The sequence below is a fragment of the Asparagus officinalis genome, chromosome 7 (assembly GCF_001876935.1).
Source record: "Asparagus officinalis chromosome 7, Aspof.V1, whole genome shotgun sequence".
In the NCBI taxonomy this organism is placed as follows: domain Eukaryota; kingdom Viridiplantae; phylum Streptophyta; class Magnoliopsida; order Asparagales; family Asparagaceae; genus Asparagus; species Asparagus officinalis.
Window position 1 is genome coordinate 20,167,848 of NC_033800.1, and position 14,092 is coordinate 20,181,939.

General features: G+C 36.3%; 2 protein-coding genes and 1 long non-coding RNA gene across 3 annotated transcripts in view; 2 read left to right on the forward strand and 1 right to left on the reverse strand.

Moving 5' to 3' along the window:
• Positions 1-634, forward strand: part of LOC109848016 (phenylalanine--tRNA ligase alpha subunit, cytoplasmic-like) — a 31,671-nt gene extending 31,037 nt beyond the window's left edge. Inside the window, exons 17-18 of the mRNA XM_020417267.1 lie at positions 181-235; positions 315-634. Coding sequence (XP_020272856.1) covers positions 181-235; positions 315-368 — 109 coding nt within the window. The 3' untranslated portion in view covers positions 369-634. The remainder of the gene's footprint in view (positions 1-180; positions 236-314) is intronic.
• Positions 3,618-11,666, reverse strand: LOC109849911. The gene is made up of 3 exons (XR_002249265.1): positions 11,456-11,666; positions 7,466-7,524; positions 3,618-4,055 (listed from the first exon to the last, which is right to left on the reverse strand). It is a non-coding gene; the product is annotated as an uncharacterized LOC109849911 (long non-coding RNA).
• On the forward strand, positions 4,961-11,436 carry LOC109849910 (cytochrome P450 714B3-like). Its single transcript, XM_020419792.1, has 5 exons — positions 4,961-5,276; positions 6,765-6,991; positions 7,747-7,994; positions 8,908-9,256; positions 9,888-11,436. Exons 1-5 carry the CDS (start codon positions 5,018-5,020, stop codon positions 10,323-10,325), a joined length of 1,521 nt encoding a protein of 506 aa, XP_020275381.1. The 5' UTR covers positions 4,961-5,017; the 3' UTR covers positions 10,326-11,436.

Consider the following 14,092-nt stretch of genomic DNA (forward strand, 5'->3'; position numbering starts at 1 on the left):
TGTATATCTAGTGTTGTTCTCTTCATCGACAGTTTTTGTACTTCAATTTCTGTGGCGTTTGCACACCAGTGTACTTATGCATAAGGTATATGCTGTAAGTTTCTGGTGTAATTACATAACTGTTGAAGTTCATTAATGATGCTAGCTTTTCCTACTAAATATTTGTTCTTCGAAAACCAGGCCAACAATGATTCTGTACGGGATCAATAACATTCGGGACCTCTTTGGACCCAAGGTTTGATATTTCTTTTCACGTTTGAGAGGAAATTATTGAATATGAACTGAATTTCCAATCATTTTTTGAATCTTTTCAGGTTGATTTCAATATTATAAAGAACAGCAAGATATGCCGTTTAGGTTGGCAGTAATCTTCTCAGGTGGAGAGAGAGAGAGAGATCACCTGCGATGAAAATGCCAGGGCCCTGGTCGCTTCAAGTTAGTTCAAGTGAATTTGTTACCTTCACAAATTTTGGAATGTCATGGTACACTTTGAATCCAGGATTTTGTTTGTTCCATTCTCATTGAAATACAATGTAAAATTAAGTATAGGGAGACAGCGACAAACTGAATAGAATAGTGCTTTGTAATATTTATTTAGTTAAATGAAAATCCTCTTAAACTGAAGATTATATCAGCTACGCATCCTAACAAGAAAAGGAAAGGGAGAGTTTCTTTCTGGTTTGAGGGGTGTTAGGGACACACCCTTGGGCACACCAACCACACTCCCCCTCCAACCATACTCCCCCTCTATCTACAGTGCAGGGGCTCCACATGTGATTTTTAAAAAAAATCACATGTGGGGCCCCTGCACTGTAGATAGAGGGGGAGTGTAGTTGGTGGTGTGTCCAAGGTGTGCCTCTATCATTTCTTTTCTGGTTTTTGTTGTCGTGTTGGTGCAGTCTGGTTTGGCTGTACTTTGGCTTACCTTTGAAGTGATGTAGCTTCCTGAATAGAGTAAATGTAAACATTGAATCAATCTTTAAGGTCCCGTTTGGTAAAGGGTTAATGAAGAGGGGTTAAAGAGAATGATTAATGTACTTAGCCCATTTGATAATCCTAAGGACTAAATTATTAACCCGTTAAATAATTTTTATTTTAGCCCTTATGATCAGTTTTAGTGTTTGGGAATAACAGTGATTTTGACTATTTTCTTTATAATTAGAAGGGTTAACTCTTATTCCATCTAAATATTGGGAATAACAGTGATTTTGACTATTTTCTTTATAATTAGAAGGGTTAACTCTTATTCCATCTAAATAATAGTATTAGTAAACCCCTCATTTTGAGGGGTTAACTCATTTTAACCCCTCTAGAGGGGTTAACTTAACCCTTCTATATTTTTTATGTTTGGCAAATTATGGAGGGTTAATTCACTTTAACCCTTATATAGATTTGTTGTGTTTGGCAGGTTAAGAAGGGGTTAAGTCTCCTTAACCCTTCACTTAACCCTTTGCCAAACGGTACCTAAAATCTTTGCCCCTTTCATTTGTCAATAGACATTTGTGATAAACATCGGATGATGAGTATATGAAATGCTTATTATGCTCTTCTATGTTGCCGATGAGTATATGAAATGCTTATTATGCTCTTCTATGTTGCCGTTTCGATTCGATCCCTGGACGAAATCTGATTCAGTTTTGGCGCGTTGCGCGTTTAGATCAAAGCTTTAGATGTAAATGCTCTCTTTTCACAAAGAAAAACATCAAGGGACACAAAAGAATCAATAAATGGTTTGGTCATCAAATAGCCGCATGGAGAACTTGTATTGTGGACAGTTCAGACCATACACGCTACAGAGCACTGCACTATTTATAGACGGGTGTACAAGCCTGCAGTATTTATAGACAGCGTCTAGAAGAGAATAATGTACAAGCCAGCGGGCAGTATTTATAGACAGCGTCTAGAAGAGAATAATGTACAAGCCAGCGGCTGGCGAGTTATAATGAAATCATTAATCTGTAGACCAATTATATCCTTACTTATAACGAGGATATCATTCGTAGTTCACCTCAAAACAAGATGATAAAAAGCCGTCCATAAATCAATGGTCTGAAAGAATTTTCAATGATTGAGATTCAAACAGAAGTGTAAGCTTGAAATTCTAGTCATAGTCCATAGTTGCTTTTCAGATAACTTAAATTAACTAGTAAGCAAAGACCTTCTGGATTGGCATGGATATTAAATCACGGGTTTTTGCTTATATATCCCTCAAATTTTCCATACTTGCAAAATTATCCCCAAATCTTGTTATTGCAAAATTGCCCACCAATTCTCCCACGTTGATTTTTTTTCTGCCCCTTCCATTTAATAATATTAGTTTTTTAAACGGGAAATTGCTGCAAACATATTGGATATTATTGGGAATTTAGATATTTTCTTGTTTAAAAAACGATATTCTGAAGTTAGAGCGATAGAAAGACCTAATATGCTAGCTTTGAGGAGGCACTTTTGCAAATACCAAAATATTTGAGGGGTAATTTTGCTAATATAAAAAATTTGAGGGGCATATTTGATAAAACTGCATTAAATTATATGGGCAAGAACAAGACTTTGAGCATAATATTGGTACTTGGGTTACACGTTACTTTAGGATGCGACTTCTGCCAAATTCATGTGTTTTGGTTTCAATATGGTAACAGTCACTCTAAATCCACCGTCCATTTTTCAAACTCAACTCTGACTTGAAAGACACTAAACATGTGGAGGCTGTACTATTACATTTCTGAGTAATACAATGGGCGGAGCATTAGTTAAATTGTCATTCTAATTCATCATTTGAGACTCCAGTCAGAATATGTAATCACTCTTTGAGTGTTCTGCTATTATTTGTAAAAAGACTTGTCGTATTGGTCCACTCAACCTTTGCTTTTATGCACTATATCTCTTTTAAACCATGATTTTCTTTATATTTATTTTCCATTAACAATGGTGATACGATCATGCAAGATACAATATGGCGAAGTATACGTATATGTATCGAATAATGCACCCTGGTGAATAGGGGATGCAGTTAAAATAGACTATCTCAATTCATCCAACCGTTTAATAATCGCGTTACTCATATCTAACTCAGTGAGATTCATCCAACCGTTTAATAATCACGTTACTCATATCTAACTCATCTAGGCATTGCAAATTAGATCGAGATGAAATATTTTACACCTAAATATTATTGTTCCCTTTTTTTAGTAACAGAGAAAGTATCTAGTGGGGATGGTCCATGACATTTAATGTACACCAAATAGATGTCAATCATTAGATACGTGCACGAATCTTGAGGCCTAATGATCCAATAGTTAACATCTTTTTTGTGCACATTAAATGCCATAAACCGAAGACCATTTGATACTTTTTCTTATTAGGAGTCTGCTACTTTTGCTATATCTGATGGAATTTTCCTCTGTACTGAGGAGGAACTTTTGCTATATCTGATGGAATCTTCCTCCATATCAAGAAACTGTGCATATTTAAATTAGTAATACATGCATCTAGGCAACTTCCTCTGACTTTTTTCCCAAACTATGTCATTGATATCCTTTCTTCTAATAACACACATCCACATTTATTATCTGTGCTTTATATAATCCCTCACCTTCCATTCAATGTCACAATCACACTGACATTCAAAATAGTTGACTTCCATTAATTGAGCAAGCACAAACCTATGAGATTGTAACACCTCAACCACACTCAACAATGAAAATTAAGTACAAGAGTAGCTTTCCATATTATTCTAAACCAAGCATGGCCCAATACACACACAGTAACCAATTCTAGATAGAGAACAGAAAAAATCCCAGTACATCATCATGTGATGAAACCTAATTTTATTAATTACCAGCCTGTCCTAAACTTCTAACTATATAAAAACAGGACCAGCACATAATAATTGGGTACTGGTGCAAGGATTCAATTCACTATACCAAGTTCCCGGATTATCCTAAATAGAAAAGATGCTTCTTCTTCTTCTTCTTCTTCTTCTTCTTCAAGTAATTAAAAAGCCAAAAAGTCAACATGATGCTGCATAGCAATTACTCTTCGAAGCAACGTCACACCTGAAATAATTTTAAATATCAAAGGACCTCGAACAATTGGCCTTACAAGTGGGCGAAACATAGTTTATCTCTACTAAACCAGCCCAAGAAAGCATGACGTATCTCTTTATGCTATAGGGACGTTGTTGAATTTAAAAAACAGCACAACACATACGAATACAAATCTTATCAGAATACGCCGCAAGTGAGCAGGTGAAAATGAAATCTCCAAAACTATACTTCTACCTTCCCAGTGAATGGCTCAGAATATCATGCTCGTATGTGGAACGATCTTATGAACTTTTTTTTAACTGAAAACTACATATCAATTTGAATGGCCTTGGTTATATATCGGTGCATGGTTTTCTGTGATGGTCGTCTAGGTATCGCGTTCTATCATGATGATATTTAAAGGTGTGGGCAGACTAGAAATATATTTTGGCAAAAAAAAAAAAGTATATGTAAGAAATATAAGCTTGGCCCTTCCACCTATCTGAACCAGATGAATGTGGATGGACCAAACCAAGGGCATTGGAGAAAAGCATAACCTTTAATGTGAAACTAAGCAAGCCAACTACCCAAAGCATCTGAAAACTATCAAAGTTATGCTTAACAAGACGTGACTATTTCTAAAATAAGATAGTGACGAAGTCATTCTCAAGAGCATTTGCTATTTTTGAGAAGCCAAGTCGCAGGTGCTGTTTTGACTTAGCTGCTGAAGGCCATATTCTAAGCTAGCTACATAACTAAAATAGAATACCAACAATGATATATAAGTCACTTCAGCAAGGACTAAAACATGAAGTAGCTACATAACTAAAATAGAATACCAACAATGATATATAAGTCACTTCAGCAAGGACTAAAACATGAAGGAAGAGGAGAGGGGGAGACCAAGAGAAACAATGATATATAAGTCACTTCAGCAAGGACTAAAACATGAAGGAAGAGGAGAGGGGGAGACCAAGAGAAAGGAGATATTCATGGAGGTCTTGCTCTCTTTGTGTTCGATAGGGTTTTGTAGTGCAGTGTTGTACTTTTATAATGTCATGTGGTTGCAACCGCAAAGAATTTGTAATAAGCTAAGGCGGCAAGGAATAGAAGGGCCACCACCATCATTTCCTCATGGTAATTTAACAGAGATGGAGAGACTAGTAATGCAGGAAAAGGCAAGAGAAACAATAACACATGACTATGGACCAACAGTGTTCCCGTACTTTGAGAAGTGGAGGAAAAGATACGGTACTTATCTCCGTTCCTTACTTTCTTTTTATTGCATGATAATTTTTCCCCCGTTATCTTACAATGTCTCAGTGGTTCAGATTAATCTTAGTTTTGTCTTCCCAAGAGTCTTAAATCACTTACTGAATCACAGAAACACTCTTGAACAACCCCGTGACAAATTTTTATTGCTACCATGCAGTATGTCACCATATGTTTGTTCTGTTAGTGATAAACTCTACTATGTAAATTTGTATGTTTGTTGTTCTTTAGTTGAGCAGGTAATATTATACTTGATTCTTTAGTTTTACAAGGGAGCATTGGCCTGCAGCAAAGGTTACTGCAGCCATCATATGTTTATTTGGCGCCAGTTTATGTCAATCTGTCCAATCCTGTTAGTGTTATCTTCCTGTTTCATGCTTAAGAGCATCTGAGAATCTATAGGGAGGATTCTGATATTTAATTCTACCAAGAAAGTAAGTGAAATTTCCTTCATTTACAGTTTAAAGTTTACAACTATTGAGTGCAGTGATTGCACAAAGGGGCTATCCTTTTGAAAGTCTAATGCCGACATTATCTCTTCATATCCCTGATGAGGAACGACGGCAACCATACTACTGAGAAAAAGTTTTAGTCATTAGGTGTAGTGCCTACAGTTTCAGGTAATTCAAATTCTCCCCAATATTATAAATACAGCTTTGATAGCAAGTAACAAGTATACCCATTGTCCTTATTGCCTCTGTAGTTGTGTCTACTGGGGAATTTTAGTCTCCCTGCGAACTACGATCTTCACAACTCGGAAGCCAACCCACAATCAACAAGATATAAAACAACCACAATAAAAAAAACACCAAGATTTACGTGATTCAGTCGACCAACTTCGACCTACGTCCACGGGCAAAAATACGAGAAATCCACTATGTATCAGGGAGAACTACAAGAGGAACCACTCAACTCTCGTCTCTCAATCTCTCAACCTAACATACATAATCAACTCTCATATTCTCTTCGAAACCCTCTGCTTATACAATCTTTTGAACGAACAAAGACTGCGAAACCCTCTCCCAATGATGTAATCTTTTGCATGGACAAAGACTACGAAACCCTCGCCTCTCGCACAATATTCTTGAATCAGGCTACGCCCTCTGCTAACCCTAGATTACAAGAATATTGGCTCTCTCTCATCTGCTTGGTTTTTCCTCTAACAAAAGAAGAATATATATAGGGAAACCAAAACCATATCTCTAACCTAACTTCCTAATTAGAATTGGATTCAAACTCCTAATTATGATGAGGCTCAATCTCCTAATCATGATAGATCTCTAACCCTATCTAATTCTCATGAAGTTATACAAAGAATTAAAGACACAATCCCAACAGTGTCCGCCTGCTCGTCAATTTGCAGTTTATAAAACCTCCACATTTGACTAAAGTTTATATATTAGTGAGCTCATTAACTTATCTATCATTGAGCTGATACTTGTCTATATATCATTCTGCTCTTTGCAGGCCCAGTTTTTTCGTATTCAATGAGAAATGTACCCTTTCTACATGTAAGCCATCCTGAGCTGGTGGGGGATATGAGCCTCTGCCTGTCTTTGGATTTGGGGAAGTCTACATACATGAAAAAGACACAGGAGCCTTTGTTTGGTCACAGTATTATAAAGTCAAATGGCAAGGCCTGGTCTGACCAAAGAAAAATGATCGCCCCAGAATTCTTCTTGGACAAAGTTAAGGTAACAACTTTTATTAGTTCAGGACTAACTCATTGCTCGGACAGAAGAGTAAGACTAGACACCTAGACTACTGAGATGCATCACTGTCATTGCTCAATGCAATAAAGCCTAAAAATTCTCATCTCTTTTTGTGGAAAAATTATGTTTTCAAATGCTCAATTGGTAATATGTTCACATCATCAAAACAACATATCGGTGTCCTAGACTACAAAAGTCTACTGTTTTCGGCGGCACTTGTTGATTGTCTAGTTAAAAACCAGAATTTCTAAATTAGCTGTTCCTATGTGAAGACTGGTCAATCATTTTTGTGATTTATAATTTTGCACTGAAATGTAGTTTCTTTTCCAATTCACATGTTCAGTACAGTCAGCAACCTTAAGAAAACCCAAATTCGTTTACATCTTCAAATGAAAGTACTACAAAATAATTAATCCAAAACAAAAAACAAATCCAAATAAGCAATCAAACACAAACCATGTTATAGATAACACCTCACAGCATTGCAAGATATAGTAGACTTGCCATGATAGCATCTGAGAGACACAGAGATACGCAAATAAGTAAATTTAAAAGAATAATTTTGAACTAAAAATGAGGACATGTGAAAAAATAAATTAACTTCATTTCTTTGTGAAATTTTTTGAATTACCATTATCCAAATGCAACAAAATAATAGCTGAGGGTAAACGCTAAGAAGCATGGTAATTGTCTGCTCTAAAGCCTTCATAATTATTGATAAGAATCTATATATGCAGGGGATGGTGGACTTAATGGTCGAGTCTGCCAGACCATTAATCGAATCATGGGAAAGTAAAATCCAGCATGAAAAAGGTCTGTCAGAAATAAAGGTTGATGAGGATTTGCGAAATTATTCCGCTGATGTGATCTCAAGAGCGTGTTTCGGGAGCAGCTATTCAGAAGGAAAAGAAATATTTTCAAAGCTTAGGGCTCTAAAAATAGCTTTATCCAAACGAAATTTACTTGTAGAAATTGGTGGACTGAGGTATGTGAGTTCTCAAGGTTTCATTTTTCTTTAACCAAAATGTAGAAGGACAATTTCTTCTACTTTGATCTCTCTTTCACCTTTATCTCCCACTAAAAAAATGTTTTTACACTAAGAAGTTTTCCACCTTGCTTTTACCTCTTTTGACGAACCTTCTAAAATCCAAGATGTTTTCAAAGTTCCCCCATGAATGTTTACCTAGAATAGACTCTACGATAGAAAGAAAACACATAAGTGGCATTTGTGAGGGGAAAAACCTTTATTCAGAGGGGAACCTCCCATTGATAGTAATTTGTTCATTATACGCGTAAGCACATTAGGCTCTATTTTTCATTAATCTTCAATTTTCTTCATAAATTTATGCAACATTGAAGATGAGTTGTAAATATTATAAGCTAATGAAAAAACATACAAATGATCTATATCTTCGCGACAACAAAATCTGAACAGGTCAGTTATATCCATTCTACTTGTAATAATCCCAAAACTTGAGTTACCATCTTGATTGTCTGCCCATTGTCCTTCTTAAAGAGTGTGTGTTTAGCTGTGTTTAGCTGTCTGCGTAAATAAAAATAAACATGAAGATTCTCTCAAGAACACCCCCTGTCATCTGCAGCTGCATGCATGTGTGTTTATGTCTGCACTCGTGTGCTTGAGAATGTGCATGTACTTGCATGTTGGCGCCCATGCATGTTTTCAAGAACTAAAAGAGGGCTTAATCCCTTTACAAGTTAAATTTAAATGGAACGTATAGTTCTCCTATGTCCAGTCAGGATAGATAATTCATTAGTTTAATGTAGTATTACTTCTAGAAGAGTAAATAATTAGCACTGACATACTGTAGAATTAATTTTCTGCATTGCGAACCCTTAGCCAACTAAGCTATTCTATTAACATCAATGTGATACATTAGGTACCTTCCCACGAGACGCAACAGAGAAGTTTGGAGACTTAACAAAGAAGTCCGCTCCCTAATCCTCAAGTTGATCAAGGATGGGGGAGGAGAGGGATGTGCATCAGAAAAAGGCCTATTGCAGGCCATCCTTCAGACACCAGGTGATAGCAAGAATGCCGATGACTTCGTGGTGGACAACTGCAAAACTATATACATCGCAGGACACGAGACTGTAGCTGTCACCGCTGTTTGGTGCCTGTTGATGTTGAGTATTCACCCAGAATGGCAGAAACGTGCTCGTGATGAGGTGGTGGAGGTTTGTAATGGTCGTCCACCAACTGCCAATTCACTCCAAAAGATGAAGACGGTGAGTGGCTAACTGACTCGAGTTCTTGTCTTTGGGCGTCCCAAATTTCATCTAGGAAATCATGAACAAAATGCAGACCTAGGGTATTAGGCTATTAGCTATTGGGTACTGGTCCAAAATCGATATGAAAAGGTAAAAACTTCAATCAGGTTGGACCTAAGCCTCTGAGCCAAAATGATTTCACAAACTCCAATGTTGTCTAGCCTTATAATCTGTATCAAACAGCTTTAATTTAGTTAATAGATCTAGGCGTAAATCCTAGACTTAGTCCAATTTGTATCAGACCCACTTGTCATCGGACCATCTTTCTTCTATTGAAATAATAACGCATGGCGAACTGAGACAACAGAGTGCAAAGTGATGCAGCAACGTCTGATCTCAACTTGGATCCGTTACCGACCAATGGACCAAAATTTACTCCATGAAGTGACTATTACATCATTTACTAACCATAGATATAAATAACCATCAGGCTGTTCCAATTCTAGTATATGCCTACAAATGCTTCTTCCACTAGGGTTAATTTTTAATAGCCAATTATACATCCAAGCCACTATTAAATCCTTACAAATGCTTCCTTACGTTGTCTCCTCTTTTCTAAAATTTCATTGCCAATCTATTTTTGCTCCAGTTGACCATGGTGATCCAAGAGACCCTTCGACTCTACCCCCCAACAGGACTCCTTGCAAGGGAGACACTTCAAGATATGGATTTTGGGGGCATCCACATCCCCAAAGGTGTTAACATTTCCATACCTCTGGCAACATTGCACCATGATTCTAGCTCCTGGGGCACTGATGTAAATGAGTTTAAACCAGAGAGGTTTGCTAAAGGAGCAAGGTCTGCCACTCAGCTTCCATGCATGTATGCACCTTTTGGTATTGGACGCCGGACATGTTTAGGTCAGAACTTTGCTATGGTTGAATTGAAGATTGTACTCTCCCTTATCCTCTCAAAATTTAACTTCTCTCTATCCCCAAACTATCAACACTGCCCTTCAATGAGATTAGTTGTAGAGCCTGAATTCGGAGTGGAACTCCTCATGGAGAGGCATGATAAAGATATGTGAAAACTCCCATACCCAATATGATAAAGACATCTTGCATATTCTCATATGTAATTCACCTAAAACCATCCCTGTTATACTTTTTCTCATATTGCTTGAGCATTCAGTTTGTAGCATGTGTTGCATAGTGTAGATTTTGTATCGCACAAAGAGACTTTAGAAATGTGCAATTTGTCGAGTGTTTATACAAGCATTTGTATTAGCAGGAGGGGTTACAATATCCAAGCATGTGTCCAACAAACAATACATAGTGTGCATAATATTATTCATGTGCCTTTATCCCAAATGTTTGGGGTTGTGTAGCCGACTGAGATAAAGGCTTTTGATGTTGTTGCTGTTGTTGCTAGGGAAGTGGAGGGAATTTATCCATCTAATTATTTTAAAACGCGACAGGGTGTTAAAATATCACAAAGGAGCAAGTAGAATGCAATTTTGTGCCTAGTCTTTCTACATAGCTTAAAGGTTTCTAATATAGGGTTCTTCCTCCAGTTACAGTCACTTCATTTAATTAATCTGATGATCTGAGTGTGTTATCTCAAATCAACTCGAAAGTCTTTGTCATCATAGAATACAAATATAAGATTTCCCACGTGATTAAAGTTAAGGGTGGAAATGATATAACAAATAATCTATAACTTACATTATCCATTGTCCATAAACATCCTCAATTTTGCTGCATTGTTTTGTTTGATCCACCCTCCGTTTTTGCTAATAATTCTCAACCAAATAACATCGTTAATTATTTGCATTCCATGACATTTCCCCTAGGTTACCGAAGAATGAGTTCATCGCATCACGGCCCTTATTACCTGAACACTTACCCACCTTTTAATTGAACTAATTTTTCTTTTTTTCTAGATGAATATATTAGGTCTCATACCTATAAATCAGTCTAAATTACTCGCATGATTAATCAAACTAACTCTTAGTAACAATTGAACTTGATGATAAAAAAGCAAGATTTTGTAAATTTTTGGTTCTTGATTTCTCAAACTCATGACCAATCAAACAATGAATAGAGCAAAATCATGCGAAAAGATCGAGCCAAATAAAGAAATTAGGTTCTGTAACCCTAATCGTCCGAGCTAAAACTTAAAAGGACAACAGTGAACAGAACCGATCGAGAGAGAGACCTGCTGTTGCTTGAGGAATCGACGGCCGCGACATCGTCGACGGAGGTCAGAGCGGGGAGGGGGGTGCCGCGACTAATGGAGTTGGGCTGCACGGTGATTCTCATGCTATTTAAGGCCTTGAGCTTAAAATTTTCCGGCTTCGAATAGAATCAAATGGATAAATAACCAAGTCATTTATTATATTTAAATAGAATTTAACAAGATAATCGATGAGAGATTGGTTTGCAAACATTCTAGAATGGATAAATACTAACTAGATGTTGTAAAACTAATAAAGTAGAAAGAGCTTTGCTACAGGGACCCAAAATATGGGACAATAGAGGGGACAAGTAAGGTATCCTACTCCTATTGAATAATGAGTTGGACATCATTAATGATAGCCAACTCATTATCCAATAGGAGGGGGACACCTCACTTGTCCCCTCTATTGGTCCCATATTTTGGGTCCTTAGGGAATTTTTCAAGTAGAAATGAAAAGTAGACGAGAAGTTGAGAGAAATTTTATTTTATTCGTTTTTTATTGCTATCACAAAGTGAGATAGGAATACCTCTATTTATATACAAACTAAGATGATGATACATGAATCATATTAATTACTCATTCATGAACTTAGTCTTTCAAGAACATACATTGTGTTGTTCTAGAAATAAGATTAATGTACTAGGGGAATATCAACTTCTTGGGAAACTAAATGGACATCCACATTATTTCATAACACTCCCCCTTAGATGTCCAACATTACACAAAGAATATGCCTCGTTAAAACCCAGTGGGAAAAAAATCCTAGTGAAGGAAAAAGAGTACAATATTCTTGTGTATTAGTTTCTCCCCCTGATTCAAATATCATTTGAGATCTTTCAACCGACGTATTCCAATATTTTTTTACCAATTTCTCAAAGTTACAGTCGACAATACCTTGGTGAGGTATCACTCGATCGAATTTGTTGCACAACGATTTCACCATTCTTTTGCAAATCATGTGTAAAGAAGAATTTTGATGAAATGTGTTTCGTTCTATCTCCTTTAATATATCCTCCTTTTAATTGAGCTATACAAGCTGCATTTTCTTCAAACAAAATAGTCAGAGGATTTTTATTTTCAGGAGACAATCCACTATTCTTCCGGATATAGTGGATCATTGATCTTAGCCAAATACATTCTCGACTAGCCTCATGAATTACAATTATTTCAGCATGATTCGAAGAAGTGGTAGCAATTGATTGTTTTGTAGATCGCCATGAAATAGCGGTGTCATCACATGTAAATAAATAACCAGTTTGAGACCTTGCTTTATGCGGGTCAGATAAATACCCAGCATCAGCATATCCAAGCAATTCTGGTCGAGAATTATAAGAATAAAATAAGCCAAGATCAATTGTTTCTTGGAGATAGCGAAAAATATGCTTTATACCGTTCCAATGTCGTTTTGTAGGAGATGAACTAAATCTTGCTAATAAATTCACAGAAAATGATATATCTGGTCTTGTACAATTAGCAAGATACATTAGTGCAACTATTGCACTAGGATATGATACTTCAGGATCAAGAATCTCTTCATCTTCTTCTTTTGGTCTAAAAGGATCCTTAGCAGGATCAAGTGACCTGACAACCATTGGGGTACTTAATAGATGTGTTTTATCCATGTAGAACCGTTTTAATACCTTCTGGGTATAAGCAGTTTGGTAAACAAAAATCCCATTTTCTAAATGCTCAATTTGTAAACCAAGGCAAAATTTAGTTTTACCAAAATCTTTGATCTCAAATTCTTTCTTCAAATATTCAATCGCCTTTTGGAGCTCTTCAGGAGTTCTAATTAGATTAAGGTCATCAACATATATAGCAATGATCACAAAATTTGACTCATTCCTCTTTATGAAAACATATGAACATATAGGGTCATTTGTATAACCTTCTTTAACTAAACATTCACTAAAACGGTTATACCACATTCGTCCATATTGCTTGAGTCCATACAAAGATCTTTGCAACTTAATGGAGTACATTTCTCTAGGATTTGATTTACATGCTTCAGGCATGCTAAATCCTTCAGGGATTTTCATATAGATATCATTATCTAATGTTCCATATAAATAAACAGTGACTACGTCCATTAGACGCATATCAACTTTTTCATGTACTGTTAAACTCACAAGATATCCAAATGTAATTCAATCCATTACTGGAGAATATGTCTCATCATAATCAAATCCTGGTCTTTGTGAAAATTCTTAGGCTACAAGTCTTGCTTTGTATCTCATAATTTCATTTTTCTCATTTCTTTTCCTCACAAATACTCATTTATATCCTACTGGCTTTACACTTTCAGGTGTTTGGACTACAGATCGAAAAACTTTTTGTTTAGCCAGTGAATTTAATTCAGATTGGATCGCATCTTTCCAATTTGACCAATCATTTATTCGCCGACATTCATCAACCGATCTGGGTTCATGATCCTCGTCATCTTCCATAATATCAAGTGATACATTATATGCAAATGCATTATTGACAATTACTTCTCTTCGGTTCCAATACTTTCCCGTAATAACAAAATTTATTGAAGTTTTATTTTCTTCAGGAGTTGGCTCTTCAGGAGCGACCTCTTCAGGAGGTTGAATTTTATCATTAGCAATATTTTG